The sequence below is a fragment of the Nesoenas mayeri genome (assembly GCF_963082525.1).
Source record: "Nesoenas mayeri genome assembly, chromosome: 1".
In the NCBI taxonomy this organism is placed as follows: domain Eukaryota; kingdom Metazoa; phylum Chordata; class Aves; order Columbiformes; family Columbidae; genus Nesoenas; species Nesoenas mayeri.
The window spans coordinates 96,656,906-96,681,003 of NC_137541.1; the positions used below are offsets into that span (position 1 = coordinate 96,656,906).

At 40.2% G+C, this 24,098-nt stretch overlaps 1 protein-coding gene across 1 annotated transcript in view; it reads left to right on the plus strand.

Moving 5' to 3' along the window:
• The window catches only part of JADE3 (jade family PHD finger 3), a 66,698-nt gene that overhangs the window by 41,328 nt on the left and 1,272 nt on the right, over positions 1 to 24,098 (plus strand). Inside the window, exons 4-10 of the mRNA XM_080360681.1 lie at positions 5,753 to 5,910; positions 7,754 to 7,944; positions 9,791 to 10,002; positions 12,618 to 12,785; positions 18,376 to 18,492; positions 18,949 to 19,422; positions 22,855 to 22,972. Coding sequence (XP_080216807.1) covers positions 5,753 to 5,910; positions 7,754 to 7,944; positions 9,791 to 10,002; positions 12,618 to 12,785; positions 18,376 to 18,492; positions 18,949 to 19,422; positions 22,855 to 22,972 — 1,438 coding nt within the window. The remainder of the gene's footprint in view (positions 1 to 5,752; positions 5,911 to 7,753; positions 7,945 to 9,790; positions 10,003 to 12,617; positions 12,786 to 18,375; positions 18,493 to 18,948; positions 19,423 to 22,854; positions 22,973 to 24,098) is intronic.

Genomic DNA, 24,098 nt, shown 5'->3' on the forward strand with positions numbered 1-24,098 from the left:
AATGAGGCCACAAGTTAGGAAATCTGTAGCAATTAAAAGGATATCCTTTTCCATGCATTATGTAATTAGACTGTGAAGCGCATCTGCCAGAGGAAGTTGTTGAGACTGAGAATTAAACAAGGTTAAAAATGGAATTGGACAGATAATAACAAGCACAGATTTTTCTAAATATCTGTATTTTTTAATACCATATTAAAAATCGTTTGTTAGGATTAATCACAAAATCCGAAGCTTCTGTCTGATTAGCAACCAGAAGTGAGCTTGATGTGTTCTTGCACATTCTTCTGGCTCGTGAGATACTGTCAGAGATGTGATATGAGGTGGGGTTGATTTAGTATCTGATTTCCTATACATGCTTGTAAAGGAGGCTAGAAAGATACATGGCTACTTGAAAGAGAAGTCCTGAATAATCCATAAAAATAGTTTTAGGGAGTTGGGGCTTGAACATTAGGATTTACTGCAATGCATTTCTAAATTGTTTGGATGTCTGAGAACTATAAATTTAACGCTACACTTACTGTTGTCTGTCACAGCTTTTTTTAATGTTGTAAGTTTTTCAGTCCAGTCAGGATACAAGTCTGAAACTGTAGCTTCATTTCCATTTAAAGATTAATTTGCATTTTATTTACTTTGCTACCAAAGAATCCACAACCAGACAAAAAAAAAAAAGACCTTATCTTGAGTCTCTAGACTCCTTTATGATAAGATGCCTTAATCCAGAAACTTAATACCATGATTGCAACGTATTAACAAGAAAAAGTCAACCTCTCCCAGCATGACCCCACCAAATTTTGTCCTTAGAGCTTCATCCTCTGTTAATGGGCAGTCTTCTGCACACACTGTGCGACATCTATACAAAGATTAAAGTATCTGTGCTCAGATACTACGTGGCTATATTACTCTTGGAAGAGGTCATATTACAATTTGACTTTTGTTTTATTATTAACAATGTAATTTTAGGTGCAAACTGCTGCTCTCTAAGTGTATTTAAATTTTGCTGAGGCTGTTCCATTTGGGAGCTACAATAGTAGAGTAAGATTATGGGTGCTTGTGGAAATAAGAAAGTTACCAAATCCTTTCAAAGGTGAATAAAAAAAAATATTATTTCACCCTGAACATGATGAAAAACTTTTGAGTAATTTACGCTTTACAGAAAGTTCCCACTGTAGTGTGAGTATTTGACACCTGGAATGTGGAAGTTGGCCTTCAAGATGAGTTGTGAAGGAGACCAAATATTCAGGAAAACAGTAGCTGTTTCAGCTTTCTCTGGTGAGAGAAGATATTTGCCCTGATTTCTGAGTGTATGCTCTTGGAGGCGGGGACAGGATGGGATGCAATGGTTCCCTCTTGCATTTTAAACATCGTGTCTCTGTTTCTGGGGCAGTGGGTCTGCTGACTCCATAAGTGTCCGGCAGGAGGAACACAAAGGGGTGTTGCTGACTTGCTTGGGGTGTGGAGGAGGCCTTAGGGCTGAAGCAATTAGATGCAATCCAGCAGAAATCCCGCTTTGATTTTAACAACAGAGCAGTTAACCCATAATTTACCTAAACCTTGGAGGTGTGGGTTCCCAGTCATGGTCTAGGCATCTGCGGCAAGTGGTTTAACATAGTTGGGGATTTATAAACAGGTGGTCAGAGCACCTGAAAGCTCAGAGAGTGTCACAAGAACAGAGGTTTTCTTTCCATTTTTAAGAGATGACAATCCATTTGTTTTCCCTCACACATGCATTTGGGCAAGACAAGGTGAACGACCAGCAGCATCAGTCAGCTTCAGTAGTAGCTTGCAGAGGGGTATTGGAAAAGGTATTTCATTCTTCTTTTCTCTCTTTTTTTTTTTTTTAATGTGATTTTATATTTGCAATGGTCTTGAACAAAAAAGGTGCCTGACAGTCTGTACAGGTCTGATGTTCAAATTGTTCAGTGAATATGGAGTTTGTAGAAAGCTTGTATTCTCAAGACTCACTCTGTTTTGATGCTAATATTTTACTGTAATTCTCTATAGCATTAGTTGTATCCTCCCTCATATCTTCAGTGAATAATGATACTTGACACAAAATAGTGTTCTTTGTTTCACAGGCCCAGTTTATTCACAGAGTAAGCATGGGAGGTCCTGTGAGGAACATTATGTCTTGAGTTTTCATAGAGTGCTTCCAGGAGACTGGGTAATGTCCTAGGCAGCTTTTAGTGAAGCATTTATAAACAGATTCTAGGAAGTTAATTTTCCTTGGACATAGTCTTCTAACATAATTTCCAAATAGGACTCAGAAGTCTGAAAAACAAACAAAACATACGAACCGTATCTTTCCTTCCACAGCTCCATGATATTGTTATTACTTGGTATGTTGGTGCTGTAGGGGGAGCGAAGCATCCTGATTTCTGGACAAATTTTGTCGAATTTAGCTTTTAAAGGCTTCAGAGATGGCACTGTGTTTCTGCAGAGGTGACTGCGAAGTTTTCATTGCCTCAGCAAATTTGGGCAAACTTTTACTGCAGATCAAAAAGCTAATCTTGACGAAAGTACAATGTCTCCTCTTCCACGTTTAAGCCCCAGCTCTAAAGCATGAAATAATTATTAGTTTCTCAACAAAATGCTTAAGATGATGATGATGACGACGACATAGCAAACACATTTTTCATTGATGTCACTCATTCGAAGTGCCTCACAGTTTTCAGCTGAAACTAGAAATTCCTGGCAGCAAAATGAAATGGCAAGTTCAGACCAAGCAGTCTTTCATGGTGAGCAGGGCTAAAACCTATCTCTTCCATCATGCTCTCAATTGCTAAAAATGTGTTTTTAAAAATCCCACAATCACACAGTAACTTCTGTGAGTGGTCACAGCGGTGGGGAGGTTCCCATTTCGGTGTGTCTGGCCCTGGCTCTGCTGCTGTGGCTGGCTGTAGCTCAGCTCTGCAAGGCCATTTTGTGTCATGGTAAAGACACGCAGCACTGGCTGAGGCTGTTTGAGCAGTATGTCCGAGTGGGAGGGCTTCATTAGCCTAGACATGGCATGCTTATTTTTCAGGTCTTCTCATTATTTATTACAGGTGATATTAAAGTTGAAGGATTGTGGTTCATGTATCATAAGAAATAGAACTACTTCTGGGTGACTGAAAGATGACCACTGCACTTGATGGGCTAACTGTGGAAGTGAAGCTGTTCCTCGCCAAGAGGAGAGTATGTGCTTTAGGATGGACTAGCTGTTGCTTTATGGATACAGTTAGTAAAGGAGCTGCATTATTTTTCAAATAAGACTCCGAAAAAGAAGCAACCATGAGGAATAGCTGACTAACTAAATCCTGAAAGCATACGTTTGCTCTTTGTTGTGTTGGCTTAGTTTGTAGCCTTCAGGATGACTGCTGGAAGTAAAATTGACTTGATTTGTCAGAAAACTCTGGTTGGGTCCCCTGGGTGTTTTGGTTTACTTCCACAACAGAGTAAATATAGAATGAATGATGAAGGCGTGCATTCTCACACATTTTCCTCTGAGAGTATTTCACTGTTGGAAGACCGTGCTTGGCCACACGTGACGACATGAGGAATGATGAGAGCTTAGATTGTAATGATTCCAAGGGTCTGCAGGAAGTACTCGGTTGCACTGTTATCACGAGTAGGAATAGACAATTCTTACAAAGTCTTAGCTGAGTTTTGGAGTTCCTTAAGATTTCAACAGTTATGTTTATGTTGGTTAAATATTTAACCTTCAGTAGTATCTCTATTGTAAATTTTAGAGATCCAAAGCAGAGAACTTAATATTGTGGCATGGTGATGGTGTGGCCAGTACTGCACAACATTAAAAAAAAAAAAAAAAAACCAAAAATGTCCATGCTCCAGGAGATTTGTGCTTTAGAAATAGAGATGATACAGTTCACATGCATAATGGATGATCAGAAGATGAATTTGCTGCTAAGCAATGTAGTTAGGATACTGATGCCTTTAATAACATTTTCCATCTAGTGTTTAAAATATAGTGGCTTGATATGGAACACCTTACTTCTATATTCTGTTAGTGGCTTTAAAAGGTAGTTTGTAAAGCACTTACCTCACATAAGTTGTGAGAAATATCTTTTCCGATAATTAAACCAGTCAGTGCACTTCTCATTTATTGGATTATTTTTTCCTTCCGGAGTTCTTTGGAATTGTGCTGTGTTAGTGTTTCTCATAATCCTGGTTCTCTACCCATAACACAGAAGATGAAAATGCCTTTTAAGTGGCATAAATAATTTTACATTTTATTTTTTGTATATACACATGCTGCTTGGAAAAAATGGATGCTTGCAGTCTTAATACTTTCACTTTTGTCATTCAGATTTTAATACAGGCTCGGTAGGTAACTGAGGAGTTTTACACAGAAAACAACAGTGAACAGTTTGGTCTGTACCAAAGCAGATAATGCATGAGTAGCAAGTCAGAAAGCTTTGGATCTGTGATGATGAGTTCCCTTGGTCATTTTGCTCTCTAGGCATCCCAATGTGAGATGCAGTTGTAGATCATAATGAAGTAACACTGATGGTCCAGGTCACCAGCAGCCTATTTCAATACCCATTTTTTAACATGGAGCCTCTTTTACTATCATCTACTTGATGACTTCCAAGAACAGCTGAGAATTTTTGCAATAAGCATGACCGGTCTGGTGCTGTCAAATTGAAAAGGGTACACGAAGATATTTGGCTCTGAGATATTCTGAAATATTTTATTACTCTTCTGGTTATAAAACTGCATTAGTAAGAAGAGAGTTCAACCTGCCACAGCTTATTGCGGGGATATTTTCCACTTCATTTTATTGCCCTTTGAGGATTTGATTTGTTGTTATGATAATACAGTTAATTAGTTGTGATGTCTCCCTAACACCAAGCCACAGTCACTGTTTTGCTTTTATGAATGTTAAACTGGTGCAGTATGGCAGTGGAGAAGGCAAAAGCTGCATATGACCTTTCTTTAAATTATATGTACCTGTGTTTGACAGACTGACATTAAGTAAGCTTTAAGATGACTGATAATCATGCTTACATGCTTGTAAAAACTTAATCCTCTTGAGCCGAGAGTTGAATATTATGGCTGGGGGTTTATCAGTGATGGGTTTGCTTTGTTTCACGGTGGCGTTTCATGGTCCAGGCTTGCTAAAGGATGCTGAGGCTGGATTGCGCTGCTGTGCCTGCATCACTGGGGTTCAGACACAGAGCAATGTTGCTCTCATGTTTCAGCAAAGGCAGCTGTTTATCTTTGATCCTGGAGATCATGACCAGTAAAACTTCAAGTGGTTTTAATAAATGAACAAGTGCCTATACATCAGTTTCGCCATGGCAACTGTTCATAGCCCATGATGAATATGGCAGTTTAAAGTAGCTAAACTGAAGGAAAGAAAAGGATAAGCTACCTTGTATCTAAGTTGGGATAAAGCCTACAGACTGGCAAGTAAAATGAGCTGTTTGGAAGTGATATGGTGAGGAGTCTTAAATCAGGTGCAGGCTTCCTTTTGCCCCATCCCAGTCGCCTGTAACAGCCTTCTTCCTTCTGGTTAACCTTCAGGCAGCAGCTTGGTATTGAGTTAGTATATGCTTCTTGCCATACTGGACCTGATACACTGAGAGTTAATAATCTAGGTAATTCCAAATTGACTTGTGTGTTTAAAAAAAAAATAAAAATCAACGTGTATGCATAGTTTCAGTGTAGATTAAGAAAAATACCTATTGCTTCCTTCAGCACAGTGCTCTTTCTCTAGTCTCTCCAGTCTTTTACCTGGTATTTCTTGCAGGTGTTCCGCAAGGATCTCATTAGTGCCATGAAACTACCAGACTCTCACCATGTCAACCCTGATGAATATTATATCTTCGCCGATACATGGAAACAAGAATGGGAGAAAGGGGTTCAAGTTCCAGCCAGTCCAGAAACTATTCCGCAGCCTTCTCTCAGGTAATGGCGATCAGATGAAGGTCACATGCACAAAACATCAACTTAGAGAAGATGCTCTCTCAAAAATAGGTTGTCTAAATGCAGTAAGCTTTTCTGTGTTATTAAATCTCCAATACAGCAGCCTTCAGGCATGTTCTTAAGCCGAACAAGTATCAATATGGAAAATATTTCTCTGACACTTCAGTCCAGATCTGGTTCTGTCTGTACACTGTTATAGTATCTACATTGTGAGTTTTAAAAGGAGATATTTTTTCCTGAGTCATGCTATGGATTAAAAACTGTTTTCTCATTTGAGTATGATGAGTTTAATAAATTAAAAATAAACACAAATCTTATATGTTACTTGAAAGGCTTCCCTACAAAATATGATGATATAGAGCAGTAGGCACGCGGTACTTACTCATACCTGATAAAGTTACTCACTTGTTCACATAAGTTAATTTTGTTTGTTGTTGCCAGAGCTTTAACCCTTTCTGCCTTATCTTGCCATAAATACCTGCTTAATGTTATAAAAGTTCAGTGTTCTCAGTTTCAGGAGATAGATAAATAACCTTTTGTTCTCTCACACTGTGCTTAGGATAGGAAAACATTACAGTGTAGGCCTGCAACTCTTCCTGGTGGAAACAGAGTGTTTCAACATAGAAATGTTATTGCCAGTGTGGACAAGATAAATGAATTGTCCAGTGAAAGGCGCTGATGCCAGCATAATTTAATTTCCACTGGGGCTATTGTCAGTACCAAGTTATTAAAAATAAATATATTGCATCTCGTAGCAGCAGTATTACAGTAGAGGAAAAAACTGCTATAGATTTGGCTGCACCAGATAAAAGAAAAGCTCATAAGAAAATGAGAGGGAAAAAATGAGCAAGGGGAAGAATGGCAGAAGAACATTATTTGATCTAGCATTGACAACTCATGTTGTCCAGTAAGAATTATGTGGGATGCCACTTGACTGCTGCCTGCTCCTTCTTTATTCCTCTTCCGTTATTTCTCACAGCTTTTCTTTGCTCCTTGTCCTGTGGAGGTTTAGCTCCAGAAAGCATGCAAAGCTGCTCACACACGGCAGTGTTCCACTCAGTATCTCCCGGTCTTCCTTTCACATGCAGGGCCTCTTGCATTGAATTCAGAGAAATATTGACTTTATCTAACTAAGGTCAGTCTTTCCATGCCCATAGGATAGTTTACTAATCAAACACTGAGTTTTATCTCTTAAAATAATTGAAAGACTGAAAACACCAATATTTTTCTCCGTTGTTTCCCAGATGATATTTAGCGCTCTTTTTCCCCTTTTGCTTGGCATCAGAATTGTTCTTACATAACAAAAATAATACACTGGTAACATGAATGAAGTGTCATTTACGAAATAAGGCTAGACTGTTTATCTCAAATTAAGAGCAAGCATTTCTCTTCCTCCTACCCCTGTAGTAAAATAAATCAAGCTTTTCTGAAGATGGTGTTTTTGAGAAATCAGTTGGCAAGATTTCCTTCTATCATTTAAGAACAATATAGAACAAATATTGTAGGGGATTTTGTGCATGATGCTTTACATGGGTTTCAAAAACACATCATCTTACTAGTAGCATTTGTTAACTTTAAAATCTTAAAGCACAAGCTTACATTTTAAAAAGGATTCTGTATACATATCAAACTTTAGCACATTTTGTGTGAAGAAATGTCATTTACAGAATCCTGTCTCCCCATCCTGGCTATACTTACTGGCTAGTTTAAAATCTATGCAACTCTAGATTTCTTTGCACTTGGTAGTAAATACTTAATGTCTTTTAAGGATGGGTCTTAAAAAGCTGTAATTCTCCTTTTATTTTTTTTTTTACTTTCACTCTAGGGTTGTAGCAGAAAAGGTGAAAGAAGTACTGTATACACGACCCAGGAAATACATCCACTGTTCCAGCCAGGAGCCCACAGAACCAGGTTACATCAACATCTTGGAATTGGCAGAATCTATGTGTCGCTATGACTTGGATGACATGGACATCTTTTGGCTTCAGGAGCTGAATGAAGAGCTTACAGAAATGGGTAATTTCACAACATGTTCTGCTTTTAAATGCAGCAGTTAATTTCTGCTGTCTGAGTGGTAGGCTGCTGTGTGAGATCTCTTAAAGATCGCTGAACAAGAATTGAATAGAAATGCTAAGAAAAACAGGAGGTAAAAACGCTTTAAACAATTACTTGCTCAGTCTGTTAATGTTTTATGTTTTACCTGTTGTGCCTAAAAACTTCCTTACATCGAAAACCTTGTTCAACTTCTGCAGACTGAGGCAGGAGGGAAAAAGCCCACACCAGGTGGAATTAATTTTAGGACTTCAAAAGTTAATTTTTTTTGTAAGAAAAGCAGATGTTTCCATTTCTTAAACTTGAACATATTATTGCTACAAATTCAGAGTTCTGAGGAGCTTGCATGCTGGGTTCTTAACAGAGTAATTAAGTTCCACACATGTTAGCCCATTCAAAATCAGCTAAGTAAACTTTCTTTTTTCCATGCACGTTGTGGGTATAGAGGGCTATGAGAGGGAGTGAGCTACGGAAAATTATCTTGGAATTATCACTGGAATAACTGAGTTGCGATGGAGTAGCCTGTGTGGCTGGCATTCTTCCATGGATCATTTCAGGTCCTTTAGGAAGGACAGGTGGGCAAAAGGAGGAGATATTTGGCATCTGCTGGATGTGAAAACCAATGGCGGCTTTTCTGAGGGGCAGATCTCCATCTATGGAGAATTTCAAGATCTGACTATTCATATCTCCTAAGCAACAAGGGATTGTCTGGTTTCCCTGTTGACTCTGCTTGGAGCCAGGGACTGGGCTGGGGCTCTCTGACGGTCCCCTCCCACCTGAATAATTCTGTAATTCTTTTAGTTCAGGGCATCGGAGAGAGCAGTTTAATACCAGAAGGCACTTTGTATCAACAGTCATTTATCTTTTCCATCTCCCTGTTTATGGGTTGCAATGAGGAATCAAAATTAGTAGCCATATTCTTATTTATAGTCCAGCAGTTAAAATGTTAGCCTCTGGTATTAACATTACTTGAATATCCCAGGCTTTGGAAGTCTGAGTAAACAGTGAACTATGGGCAGCAGCATCATTTCCAACTGAGGATTTTGAGAGGATGCAGTTTGGAGATTTCTTGTAGGTGCGAACATCATAGCATTTCTTACGCGGTCTGTGTGCTGAAGCTGCAAGCTGAGGACCAGTCTCATAGCAAATCCTTTATAAGTGGTTCTGCTTATGCTAAGTTTGATTAGTGGTAAGTGTATATAGCATGTGTAGTGTTCAAATGAACAGATAGTATCGATTGCCAACAGTATATTTTTCTATTATTTTATTTAAAACAAAACAAAAACAACAAGGCACTTTTCAAAACCATCATGCTGATCACTCAAGTAGTGTTGGGCGGTACTGGATGGTAGTGGCAACTTCTGTATCTTTATAAGATCTAAAGTGTTCTTGGTAAGTTTTATTTCCTAGGGTGTTAGTCTTCGGAAGAATATTGTGTTATTTTGGATTTCATTAGTGTTTCATAAAGTGATGGAGCTGGAGGAAGGGTTGTATGGGAGCAGCTGGCAGTTACAGCAACTGCTGTGTGTCTTGTATGCCTTAGTGTTTTCTTCAAGGTGCAGTCTTGTGTTTTATGTACAACTTAAGCTTTTACTCCTGTAGTAGTCGTATTTATAAAATAGCGCGACAATTAGTCAGTGAGTGAAAAAGATCTTCTATTTTTATTTTATTTTTAGTGTGCATGATGGGAGAGAAGACACAGTGTCTACTGCTTTAGTTGCTAGTAGTGTCTGTCTCTCTTCCTGCATCTGGGACTCAGTCAGAGGCACCTGACTGCCCTCTAATTCCCATTCCCTATTCTGTGTTGCAGGATGTGGGCCCTTGGATGAAAACACAATGGAAAAAACAATTGAAGTGCTGGAACGGCACTGTCATGAGAACATGAATCATGCTATTGAGACTGAAGAAGGGCTGGGGATTGAATATGACGAAGATGTCATCTGTGATGTGTGCCGGTCCCCTGACAGTGAAGATGGGAATGACATGGTATTCTGTGACAAGTGTAATATCTGTGTCCATCAGGTTAGTGCCTGCAGAAACGTTGGCAGTGTCCTGTAGTCTTAATTTACCTTGGCAAGTGTGAAATTTGAACTAGTATTAAATGTTAATTGGAGGGCTTTGTGTTTTTTCTAGGTATGAAGAGTGATCTGGTAGTAATTGAATTTTTGTACCCTCACAACTACAGTAGATTCAGTGGCCTAGTATGGTAAATACGAGGACATTTACAGCCTAATAGGAACAAAAAGTGTGTTCCTGGGACTTGCAAGTGCTTCCTCTGTGACCATAAACAATTGTTCCCCTATTATTGAACCTGCTTTTGAAGATAGACAGGGCAGGAAATGCCGGCTTGTGTACATATAAAGAATCTAAAGATAATTTCTTTCAGAGATGGGGTTTTTCCTCCTTGACTAACTAGTCAATTGGCCAGACATGGGCTGTCCAAATTTAGCCATCTGAAAGCGCATGTATGCACTTGTAACAGACTGATCTCTTTTGGAAGGCACAAGCACCTGCAATAACTGTGCTCTCAGTCTGAATGTTGCTCACGTTCATAGTGTTTCAGATATAGCCAAGGCTTTACACTGGCTGAGCTCAGCATAGTCAAGCAGAGGCATCCTTATAATCAAAAAAGGGATGTGAATCCTGTGGTATCTGCATGTGTTGTTCTGGAAGGGGCTTTTGCTGTAAATTGAGAAGAAACTTAAGAACGTTTTTTTGAAAAACATATTTTTGTACTGACTGCAAGTGGTGCTTGGAAAACCTATCTGGCTGAAAAAGGACCTGTCATCTCCCTGCTCGCAGTGGGCTGGCTTCCAGCCCGGCTGCTTGCCTGATCTGATTCACCGCGTGAAGCGACTGCGTGAGGCCGAGTGCCGGTAAGGCGGCCAGTGACAGGAATGTGGCTGGCATCTGGGCTGCCCGCTTCAGCCCTGGCTTGTGCCTCATCAAAAGTCATGATGAATTTGCAGTCAGAGGCTCATGGTCGCCTGCTGACGGCCAAGCTTCAGCTGATGGCCTGCTGCTGCCTTGCTTCCACCACCAGATCTGCCCAAAACAAACTGTGGAGCTTGTCTGGGCTAGAACTAATCCTAACAACAACAATAAAAAAAATTTGGTTTTTAATCTGGATTGGCCCTGGTTCACCAAGTAGCCTCAGTTCTGTTTGTCATCACACAGTTTGGAGGTGGGTGGGAGGAGGAGTATGAGAAATTTCCTCCTTTGAGTTGCCTTCCTGAGCTGGCTCAAACACATTGTGAAATTACTGCTTTAGTAGTCTAGGCCTCTTCCACTCGCTAGTTAGATTAAATTAGAAAACAGTTTCAGCCCATTTCCAACCCCCTAAATGTGATTTTAGGTGTAATGTCACTTCTGATTTAGTAATAGAAAGAATGCTTGTGGGAATGTGCCACATAAGAGAAAAATAATCACTTGTAAAATTTAGATTACAGCTCCCCCTGTTGAGTTCTTACAACAGTTCTCACATCAAAATAGCATTTAGGTTAGTCAGTCTTGGCATTTCCATAATGCAGGATTTAATCCAGTAAAGTCCCTCTCTCTGCAGGCCTGACGTAAATGTGTGGTGGTTTATGATATCACTTCATATTAAATACTGAGATCTTATAATCAGGAGGCTAGGAAGGCAAGTGTGGGAATTTTAGACTAGAATTGAATCTGAAAGACTTGTTACAGCTAATGATCCTGGCCTGTTGAGGCTTTCGACGTTATTGATTGCAGAGACAGTGTTAGGAATGGTGGGATTGCCCCTGAAAGCCACCCTTTTGATAGAACTTCTCTTTGGAGCAGTTGAGTGGAATTAGACCTTGATGGCAGCCAATGGTTTCAGATACACTCAGCTTTAATATGTGTGTATGTATGTACAGCAGGATAATATCTAGATGCACATGCAGTTAGCCATTAAGAACTGGAATTTTGAATCAGAAAGCAGACTATTTTTTTTTCTTTTTTTTTTTTTTTATTATGAAATGTAGCAAAACTTAAGAAATTGTTCGTTTTCAAGGGGTCAGGTGCAGTACTTGGGAAACAGGCATAAAACCCAGCACCTCATAATTTCAGTAAATGCCCTAATTTTTGTTGCAATATTATATAAATATTTAAAGTAACAAACAATTCACAGAACTGTAACCACAAAGGTAATTTAATGTCGTAGGAAACGGTCTTCAGTCAAACAGCTCATATCCCTTCACATCTAAATAGAATTATGTTAGGGTATAAAGTTATTAGTGGTAGGAAATTGTGGTTTTAAAAAGAATTAGATGTAGAAGCTGATTTAAAGAAACGTATACGTTTTTTGCTTCAGAAATTTTGAAGTCACTAAAAGCAAAAATGAAGGTTCTTAACACCAATGGTGTTGTGCAGTCGTGATGAATATGTTTTACACTGTAAACAAGTAATACCAACCCATATTTTAAAAATAAACCATCACAAAAAGACTCGACTCTAGAGGTTGTTCTATCTCTTCGATCACTTCACTCGATATAAGGTAAAGAAATGAGAGAAAGATTAAATGAAATTCAAACTGTGCCTTTACTATTAGAAAGTTTTGCTCTGTATGAATATTAATACTTATGTGTGAAACCGTATTGGTGCAATGATCTCAATACCTGTTTTCCTTCAAGGCGTGCTATGGAATCTTAAAAGTACCTGAGGGGAGCTGGCTGTGTCGCACCTGTGTCCTGGGGATACATCCTCAGTGCCTCCTGTGTCCCAAAAGAGGAGGTGCCATGAAGGCTACCAGGACAGGGACCAAGTGGGCACACGTGAGCTGTGCCCTCTGGATTCCAGAGGTAAAAACCTGATTTCTGCCTCTTTCTTTTGTATCGTAGACTCTTCTCTATCCTCCTTTGTCCATCGTCTGCCTTTCTGTGTTCTCATGATTTAAGGTACCTGTCTGGCTTAATACTGGGCTTTATTCTGATGAGTCTGCACAGTCTGTGAGGAGAGTGGGAGAGTGTCTAGCTTATGTTCCATTAATTAATCACTTTGTCCTCTCCATTTACTTAGCAATCACTTCTTGGTGTCATTATGGTATCTGTTTGACCTGCTAGAAAGGGTCACTGATGAAAGCTAATGGTCACTGTACAGCAGCAGGTTCATAGTCTCTCTTATTTTCTGGTCAATTTGTGTGCTCTTTTAGGTATATAATATGCATGAATTCACACCTTCTTTTTTTTTTTTTCCAAAAGTTCCCCCTCCTTGCATTATTTGTATATGATGGATTCTAAGATTTGTAGTTAAAGTGGATTTTTTTATTTAAGTAAATTTTTTCTGAATGGTGAGGAGATGGAGACTTTTTATCTTCTACATTATATTTTTAATTAAAGGCTTTTTTGATATATCTGAGCATACATATATGGAGAGTTTCATAAAGAAGCTTCACACTTCTTCCTCCATTTTGAATCAAGCTTAGCATCACAGTAGAATTGAGTAAATCTGAATGTTCACTCTTGTGTAGGTGGGGTCTGTGTTTAATTTTGTCCTTGGAATATTTGTTTCCTTTCTGGTAAGATCCACAAATCCATTATGGTGGATGGTTTAACGTGAGGTGGTAGCCAGCTCTGTTTTGGCGCCGTGACATAAGGCGGATGGGTGCCTTGTTCTCTGAACCTTCTGCTCCCAAGTGCAGCCACACCTCACATTTGCAAAACTTTGAGGAATATGTTAAGATTCTCCGTATTTTTTTTTTTTTTTGGACATAGCAACCAGATGCAGTGTGTAATTCCTAGCTCTGTCTCAGGCATATATCTGCTCTTCAATGAAGTTGTCTTTGTGGTTTCCTTTCCATGCCTGTTGTGCTGGGGGGGTTTAGACTGGATATTAGGAAAAATTTCTTCACAAAAAGGACTGTCAGGCATTGGAACAGGCTGCCCAGGGAGGTGGTGGAGTCACCATCCCTGGAGGGGTTTAAAAGGCATTTAGACGAGGTTCTTAGGGAAATGATTTAGTGCTAGAGTTAGGTTATGGTTGGACTTGATGATCTTGATCTTCCAACTGAAATTATTCTAAGATTCTATAGTTCTTGGCATCTCGTTCACCTTTAAGGAGAGAGGAGTTGAGTGGAAAAAAACAACCACCTGCACTTGTGAGGTGTTTTGGCTGGAAGCTCTCCTGGCTCTGAGCTCTGGTTTTCCTAAGAGGTCCTTTCTTCATGTAGTTGCCTTGATGTTCTTGCCAGCAGAAGAGGAAGCAGGTGATGGCAGGACAGGGAGCACGTGCTGCCTTTCCACCTGCCCACATCCCTCCGGCGGGGGGAGTGAAGCCACTGGGGGAGCACCTAGGTGGGAGACCTGGAATCTGGCTGCTCCCCCAGCCCTTCTGTGGCTCCAGGCCTTGGGCACCTCCTCCCCTCCACACCAATGCGAAGTGTGTCAGGCACAGAGAGGAGGTGGCACCTCCAGTAGGGGCAGGAAGTGCCTCTTGAATCCGTTCTCTCTTGGTCTCCTGCGTTGTCACTTGTGAAACAATTCAGTCACCAGAGAAACCTTTGGAAATCTCTGCTAAAATGGTGTGTCAGTTCCTGTCTGGAGAGTCACCATGGCCTTGCATGCTGCAGGTGACTAGCAAGGCCCAGAGTTTGAAGACCTGGGGATGGATACTGTAGGGGAGAATGTGTATTCTCAAATACCTAATTTTCTTCTCCCTGAGCTAGTAGCACACTGAAACTCCCCCAAAAGAAACACATGAATAGTAAACTCACTGCCATTTCCTCTTGTGGCCCTAACAAAATGGAGCAAGGCAGAATACAGAGATGCATGGGCCATAAACATGTCTGTGCTTTGTGGTAAAAGTTTCAATGAGGGACTTCGTGAGTCATCAAGTATAGGCTAGCGTTGTTGCAGGCAATTGCATCAGGTGTTTTCCTTCGTTAACTCTCTCGCCACTGTCTTAAAATGTTTTTCTGCCTTCCTTGTGAGCTAATGCTGTCAAAAGGCTTTCTTGTGATTGGGTCATTTGAAGATTTTTACTTTACGAAGCATACTCTTCATTGGTATATATCCTTTTATTCTTCTGCCTTTATCGTCTTTTAGTGTTAAAGTGTAGTCTCTTTCGTGTATTCTTAAAAGACTTCTTTTTTTTAAAGAAAAGGAGACACTGAGGCCAGAAAACTTATATCAACTTTTCTGAAATTCAGGGTCCTTCTCTGCCTTAGCTAACCCATTACTGTTGTGTCCTCCCTCAATCAGTGTGGTATTAGCTGAAGCAGAAGGTTATTTCTCCATGCTACAACTGGAAGGGTATCAAATTGATTCTCTGTGGCTTCCCTTCCCATCCTTGTGCAGCTGCTGGTGGCAAGTTAACAGAGGGAGCAGCAGGATGACAATCGAAATGGCAGCTCATGTGCACAAGAGTCACAGAGAAGAGGCTTCAACAGCCTGTTGTTTTCACCCTCTCCCACCCTTAAATTTCTTCAGAGCACAGCAGTCAAAATGTAACCTGATACAGGGTGAAGAACTAACAGACGAAATAGCTACGTGACAGCAGATGGATCATTTCTGCCTTGGGATGAGAGGTTTTGGAGAATTAAAAGGTTGCCCTCTTTGCTCTCTGGATCCGTTGTGGGCAGCAAAGTTCAAACAGACTTTGCCTTGATTCTTTGAATATCAGAAACATACAGGCAGCATGAGGCCAGTATAAATAAACAGCACCTGACTCTGTGAGTGCTTCTTTGTGCTTTTACGAAGTGGGGTAATATAAACAGACAGTGTTACAAGCTGAATGGACAGTATTTCCAATATAAATGTTTCCTGACCTTGTGAGTCCCCTCTGGGAAGGAGCAGGGAGAGCATTGAAAGGGGCAGAGAGGGACAGGGAGAGAAGGTCTGTGTCAAATCCCAGCTCCTGCTGGGAAGTGTGGTAGAAAACTGGTACTGCACAGTGTCCATAAGGTAATCACTGAAGATTCTGGTTTATTTTTGAAAGGAATATAGACAATGTGACAAGTTGATATAATCCATTAATTCCCAAAAGAAGTCTTGGCTTTCAGCGTAGCAGTAACTAGGATGAGAATTGCGGTCAATCTTTGTATGGTATTGTTTCAGAAATACCTGTGCAACTTGTAACCGGCTCTGTTTTGAGCAAGGTCAGGTTAGGCTGATGAAAGGCTGTTTCATTTTGGAAGCAAGAAAGCGACATTTGATTATATTTAAGAACACTGGACGTTATTTTGTGGAAACATTCAAATGTTTCAAGGACAGCTTTGTCACCTTTCCACCAATTTATAGGCAGGCCACATCAGATTAAATTGTACGTCATCCCTACCTGATGAGGATGATGAGGACATCACATATTACCTGCCTGTTCTCCTTCTTGTCTGGTAAAACCTCGACCATCTCTGAAGCATCTTCTTGATGAAGACTTCTTGAAATGCCATGCAGCAGGTTGACTTCAGTATATTCCAGAAGATGTGGCTTGCAGTTAGGGGACCAGAGGGTGAAATACTATGACAAATATAAATCTTAGTAGAGTCCATTTATGTCATTAATTCATGAACTGCTGATGAACTTTTTTAAATGTGGAAATGATGAACCAAGTAATGTCTTGCAAAGCTGTATTTTCCACTTACTTAAATGATCCCTAGAGCTATGCAATGATAAGAAGAGAGTAGCAAAAATACTCAGCTTGAGTGTAGCAATTACGACCCTCAGTCTTGATAGCACTATCATCTTTGGATCAGTCTACCTCACAGAGGAGGTCTACTGAAGCAAAGCCTTTCCTACTCAGGGACTAAGCAGGTTTAAAAATGAAGACGTGCATCAAGTGATTGTTGATGTACCCCAAAAAGGAAACTAGGAAATTCAGCTTAGGCTGTTGGCTCTGGTAAAGTCAACGGTTTAATTATCACGTGTTAAACTAATTCTTTAAAACTGGATTTCCCTAGGAGAGTCTTATTATGAAGGCAATCTATGGAAACTACTGTAGCATAATGCTCTTAAACTCTTCTAGGAAAAAAATAAAAAAAGCTTGTTCAAATATCAGCCTTAACTGATTTCTTATGGAATCAACTTTTCTTCTGGCCTCACAGAGCATGAGCAAGGCGAACCTTCTTTCTTTGAATTCTTACATCTGACCCCTTTGAGAAGAGGCATGTATCCCACCTCTGGAAATACAGGTCTGCTCTGTTCAGGTGAATTGTTCATAGAAAGCATGGAGATCTTCCTGGCTAGAATCAGCATCATATTTTGGTTTCAGGCAGGTAGCTCTCCAGAGCTGCTAAATTCAGGAAGTGCTGTGTAAGCATGAAAATCCAGGCTTTTGGAGACTGGTGTTCTTGAGACAGAACAGTTATCTCACTGAAATCATCTGCTGTGTGCAGTTCTCATAGTAGCCCAGTTCTGCGTATTGGTCATTCAGAGCTGACCAACTTTTTATTGCTGCCCTTGGATAAATCCTGTCTGTCAAGAGTGGCTCAGGGATGTCTACAGAGATCATTTGTCCTGGTGCCCACATTATGGAGGATAGTCCTTGTTTCTTGGTATGGACAGCAGGCAGCTGAGAAATCTCTGGCACAATGGATGTGTGGACTTCGGCATAACAAATAATAGGAAAAGGTATCCTGTGCTTATCTGAATTTTTTTCTTTTAGTATTAATATCCATAATCTTCTCTACTAGCAGCAAATGTATCATCCAGACTTAAGTATGTGAAAACTGGCACAAGAGAATATACTGTGCTTTGCAGTAGGAGAAGTTTGTTGTATTCTTTCTCAAATTACACTTGTTACAATCTGTAGTTAGGAAAGTGTATTAGAATCACCTCTTGCATTGGGAATGCTCAGTGGAGAGGCAGAGCTGGGAAGTGATGGTTTCCCTGGCTGCTGACTTACAGATCTGGTTCTGCCCCAAATTGTGAGCTGGCAGAAGTAGCTATTGTAGGAGATCTGTGGCTTTTAAAGAAGGAACTTTTCAGGTGAGTATGAGTAAGTGTTTTTATTTTGTTCTGAGTAACTTGTATTGTGGTAGTTTTTAAGTTACACCTGTTAAAGCAGCACAGAAAAACAAAACCAAACCAACCAAACAGAAAACCCCAAACAACGCAAAAAACACACAGACACAAAACCAAAGCAACATACACATAAAAAATAAACACCAGAATGGAAAGAAAATAAACTTAAGCATCATTTACTGCAGCTGGTTCATGACAAGGCATGCTGTAGATGCCTCAAGTGTTTTGAAGAACTGCAACTTCTAGCCACTAGGTTAGACTAGTAGTATTCCACAATATTGTTTTCATGTGGGTTCTTTTAAAGTCCCTTGCTAAAAAGTAAGAGCACATGGAGATCTCGCTGAGATAAATGTGTGGTCACATTTCTTCTGGTACTAATGGAGAGCTTGTTTTCATTGCCTCGATGACTGCTTTCCATGCTGTTTTTTTTTAATAGGTTAGCATTGCTTGCCCGGAAAGGATGGAGCCAATCACAAAGGTGTCTCACATTCCCCCAAGTCGATGGGCCCTAGTGTGTAGTTTATGCAAACTGAAAACTGGTGCTTGCATTCAGGTATGTACTTGTCCTGTGGTAAATCTTGAGTCTGTGTGAGCTGGGCAATTTTGGTTTTGCTTTTTGTTCTTCCTGTGTTCAGAGATGCTTTACAATGCAGATGACCATTGGATAGATGCCTACTTCTTCATAGCTGGTTGCTATCAAATTAGTTCACTTCCACAGAAATTTAGGGGTCAGTTGCCCTCTTTTTAGTAAGGCTGAGATGTGTAAGGACTGCTGCTACGTGGGTCAGAGATAGATAGAAAGATTCTTCTGTTGAACAGTGTTCACAAATGAGAAAACACTAAATCGAGTGATATCAGCTTCAAAGAGATCAGCAGATATTTTTAAGGGTGCTTAGGAAGTACGTTTTTGTAGGGATGGACTTTCATGTAACTAGGGTAATTCTGTCCTTTTTGGGGGGGTTGTTGCTACGGTTTGTCACTGAGGTATTTTGTTCTGTTTTGTCTGTAGTGCTCTGTGAAAAGCTGTATCACTGCCTTTCATGTCACCTGTGCCTTTGAGCATAGCTTAGAGATGAAGACTATCCTGGATGATGGGGATGAGGTCAAGTTCAAGTCATATTGTCTAAAGCACAGCAAGAACAAACAGAATTCACTGCCTGATGTTGATGAGCACCCCAAGAGCGTGTCAGACCAGAAGCAAACGGAGAGTGAGAAAACCAGTTTGCGAGCCCAGAAACTCCGAGAGCTGGAAGAAGAGTTCTACTCACTAGTTAAAGTAGAGGATGTTGCAGCAGAACTGGGCCTTCCTAAACTTGCTGTAGACTTCATCTACAATTACTGGAAATTAAAGCGAAAAAGTAACTTTAACAAACCATTGTTTCCTCCCAAGGAGGATGAAGAAAATGGCTTGGTGCAGCCAAAAGAAGATAGTATTCATACTCGCATGAGGATGTTCATGCATTTGAGGCAGGACCTAGAAAGGGTAAGAGTTTAATTGGTGAAGTTCTCAAAACTATTTGCAGGTGAGAAAGGTCTTTGATCATGATGAAAGTGGGAATGGGAGAAGCACAGAGAGGTGATTTTTTTAAAAATAATCATTTTTAAAAGTAAGGCCTTCAACTCTGGTCTTTTGGTATGCTGCATTGCCCACTACAGAGACTTTGAGGAACTGTCCCTTCTCAATCCAGTGGGGGATTCAATGTGAAAGGAGTGCTTCCTGACTTGCTTAGAGGTTATTCCTTTATGTGTTTTAAGATGGATGTTTCTATGCACACTTGATGCATTTACTAACTGACTGTCCGATTTTAACTTCAACTGAGTACATGTTTAAAAAAGTTGAGTAAATTTGTTTGACCCAATGATAGTAGTTGCTAGTGATACGGATTCAACAACAAAAATTGTTACTTTTGTTAAACAAGTGTAAGTGTAAGCAGTGAAGGAATGGGGCAGGCTTAACAAATTCTTAATCTTCTACCTCCTTTCTTGGGATAGAGGGACTCCTGATTTGTACTTTAAAAAGTGTTTTGTAACAGTTATGATAGAATGTTAAATACTAGCTAGTTCTGAGTTGGGAAAAATCAAGTTATGTAGGTAAAGCAGTAAGTATTCTTTGGTGAGTGTGCGTTAACCTTTTAGAGAATCCTAAAAAGATACTGAAGCAGAGCTTCTCACCCTCATTGTTTGAAGGCAAGTAGGTGAAGCCCTAGCTGGTTAACTTCCATGGTGACTTTTTGGCTCCATGCATGCAGAAGAAGAATGCTGGGCTGTGCTTATGCCACATCTGATTCAGGAGTCTTACTCACCTCTCTTTCTCGCCAGCATGTTGGTGTGCCAGTTAGCAGGCAGGCTGAATCGCTCGTTGCCCTGTTGACCCAGATGCTTTCACTGCACGTAGCTGCTCTAGGTGCTACGGGTTGGTTAGTGATCTGAAAATAACCCACTGGGTCTGCCACTGCTTGTGGCTTTACTGAGGAGAAAGAGGAAATTATCTTCCTGTCGGGGGTTCTTATCAGATTGCCAACTAGCTGATAGTGCGAAAAGATGGAGTCCTTCAGCAAAATACAGAGCAGGAATTTCTTAGGAAGGCACACATCGTGCCTTTTTCCAGCAGCTATGTAAAAAAATGTAACAAAAAAAAAGTAGGTGTGCTAAATGTGATATGGAAATGAGACACTGGAGAAGAGGGGAAGGAAAAACGGGAGAGAAAATAATGTAAGAAAAGGGAAAACAATATTGGGGAGAGAACAGAATGAAAATAAGGGAGATGAGTGTTAGAGCTGAGATTTGCACTTATCAGTCTAACTGTTGCCTTGAATATAGTCATAATCAAGCTCAGATCTCCTTTTCCAGGACGTTTGGATACGGACCCTTATTTAAAAAAAAAAAAAAAGACCATAACATGGCTCAAATCGAGGTCTGGTATTTGGGTTGAATTTTTCTTTCGATAAGCCATTTCAAGCTTTTCGGTTTTGATTGATGAGTGCTTGATTTGTATCAAATTTTATTAAAATTCATGTATTTATTTGGAGTGGAGGTACATAACAACCCCATGCAGCACTACAGACTCAGGGAAGAGTGGCTATAAAGCTGACTGGCGGAAAAGGACCTGGGGGTGTTGATTGACAGCTGACTGAACATGAGCCAGCAGTGTGCCCAGGTGGCCAAAAAGGCCAACAGCATCGTGGCTTGTATCAGGAATAGTGTGGTCAGCAGGACCAGAGAAGTGATTGTGCCACTGTACTCAGCACTGGTGAGGCTGCACCTTGAATCCTGTGCTCAGTTTTGGGCCCCTCACTGCAAGAAAGACATTGAGTTGCTGGAGAGAGTTCAAAGAAGGGCGATGTAGCTGGTGAGGATTCTAGAGCACATGTCTGATGAGAAGTAGTTGAGGGAACTGGGGCTGTTTAGCCTGGAGAAAAGGAGGCCGAGGGGAGACCTTATCACTGTCTGCAACTACCTGAAAGGAGGTTGTAGCATGGAGGGGTTGGTCTCTTCTCCCAGGTAACAAGTGATAGAATGAGAGAAGATGGCCTCAGATTGTACCAGGGGAGGTTTAGCTTGGATATTAGGAAGAATTTCTTCATGTTAAGGGTTGTCAGGCGTTGGAACAGGCTGTCCTGGGAAGTGGTGGAGTCACCATCCCCGGAGGTGTTTAACAGATGTGTAGATGAGGTTCTTAGGGACATGGTTTAGTGATGGACTTGGCAGTCTTAGGTTTATAGTAGGACTGGATGATCTTATAGGTCTTTTCCAAGCTAAATGATTCTGTGATTCTTTACTGTATACTTTGAAACAGCTGTCTCAAAATGTCTGAATTTCCTGTGCCACAAGATTTTTGGAAATCTTGGAATTTCCTTTCTGGGGAGAGAGGTTCCAGTTCTGAACAGATGGACTTGAGTGCTGTCGGAATTATGCTTGGCAAATGTCTTTCAACCAGCCCCTATGCTGTGTCTGTGTTCTGAAAGTTCTTTTAAGTGTTTATCAAGAACTTTCAGTGCCTCTTCTGTTCTCATTACATAAGGTGGAAATATTGTTGTGATTTCAAACAAATAGTGAAAGCAGAATTTTGTGGAACTGAGTCATAGAACCATAGACTCACAGAACGGTTTGGGTTGGAAGAGACCTTTCAAGGTCATGTATACCAGCCCCATTGCCAGCTTGTGTCCAGGCTTTCATCCCCTTGTACCCTCAAGTCCTTCTCAGCAGGGCTGCTCTCAATCCCTTCATCTGCCAGCCTGTATTGATACCGGGGGCTGCCCTGACCCAGGTGCAGGACCTGGCACTTGGCCTTGTTGAACCTCATGGGTCAATGCAATGTAGTCAGAAAGTAAACTGCTAAATGAGTCAGCCAACATGCATACTTTGTGCAAGAAGCCAGAGTGCTCTTTTAGAGGTGATCTGCATGTTGGTTTTGGTCCAAACCTGCTAGCTCTCTTGGTTACCTTTGTAAAAAGTATCACTTTATAATGTTGCCATAATTTTAGGGGAAACAAACGTAGTTTAGCTGCTAAAACATTCAATGAAACACTTTGCTGAGAAATTCTGGGAGAATTCAGTACTGCCCGCAGTAACATCCCCTGCATCATACGTATTGGAAGCAGGCTCACAGACAAGCAAGTCTTAGAAATTACTTACTTTTCTTTTGCTTGGAATTTTGTGTTCGTTCTCTGTTCCTACAGACGAAAATATATTCTGCTGTCTTGCAGAATATACTCAAGGCATTCATTAAATGGACAATTAAAAAAATTTCAGGTTTTTTTAATTCATAGTTATGTATGTTCAGTAATATTCACAAAACATTACCAAGGGATTTTGCACATAATGTTGTTTTAATTCTGTTGTTAATGCACCTTCTTTAACCTTGTCAGGGTTTATTTTCTTATTGCCTTTTAAGTCTCCTGTTATTCCTCCTTAGGTAAGAAATCTCTGCTACATGGTAAGCAGGAGAGAGAAACTGAAGTTGTCTCACAGTAAAGTACATGAACAGGTCTTCAATTTGCAAGTCCAGCTCATTAATCAGGAAATTGCTGCAGGTAATCATATAAATGTAAAATATTTACAAATTCTATCTATATTTAAAGTAAAAAGTGTGTTCTCTTTATGTTCCTCCTTAGCGTTTTTAACATTGTAGATCTGCGTTAAACTTTTCAAGTACACAGCGGAAGTGGCAACACACACAAAATGCTTTAATCTCTTAAAATATTTACTTGGGTATTTCTTTGTTTTATGGCTGTTTCTGGTAAATGTCTCTTACTTATCAATCCCTATTGCATCCAGATAGCAGAAAGGAGCCACTGGTCATCTCTAGTTTTTCACTTCCATGGCTGCTGGTACCGTTTCCCCACAGCAAGCTCTGCGCTGCTGCTTGTCTCTCCAGCTGAGAAGGGTTTTTGTTTGCTGTCAGTAGTCATTCCTTCAGGCAAAAGAGAAGAGTGACTGATAGGAATCGTCTGTTGTTGCCTTGCATGATTGATGAGCAGCACGAAGAGGCGTTTCTTAGCCTGCCATCTGTGGTTACTCTCCTTCCTTCAATCAGAGTTTAAGTACTCTGGTTTTTAATAGTGAGCAGTAACTGGGTAAGAATGCTGATGTATCAAAACCCACTTCTGCCCTTCATTTTTATGGCGACTGTCTTAAAATAAGGAAGACGACATTAGAAAGAGGAAGAGTGTATATTACAGTGCAATTACTTTTTTTTTTTTCTGAGGGAAGGCAGCAATTTCTTCAATGTGAAATTAAGATCTCTTTGTTCTTTCAAGATATATATTATGTCTTTCATGACCAATTCAGAGTGAAGTCTTTGTGCTTTTTTTTTATCTACCCCTGAACCATGGATAGGTTTCATTAGTACCAACAAGATGGTTTTTCTAAACTGTTTTAAATCAGACTAGTACTTTGTGGATACAGCAGTACTCTAAAGCGCTTCGGTTTGTGTAAATGCATTTTATTAGAAATGTCTGTTAAATTTGTTTTACCTCTTTTCAAACACAAAGTGCTTTTTTAATGCTTATTAGAATAGCTTCATAGCTACTTCACAACGATACTATATGCATATGGTATTATAAAGAGCAATATCTTGGGGTGAAAAGACTTCTAAAGCATAGAGAATTTTATAGTACAAAGCAGAGAGGGTTGAACTAAGTCCAAACTGAAACTCAG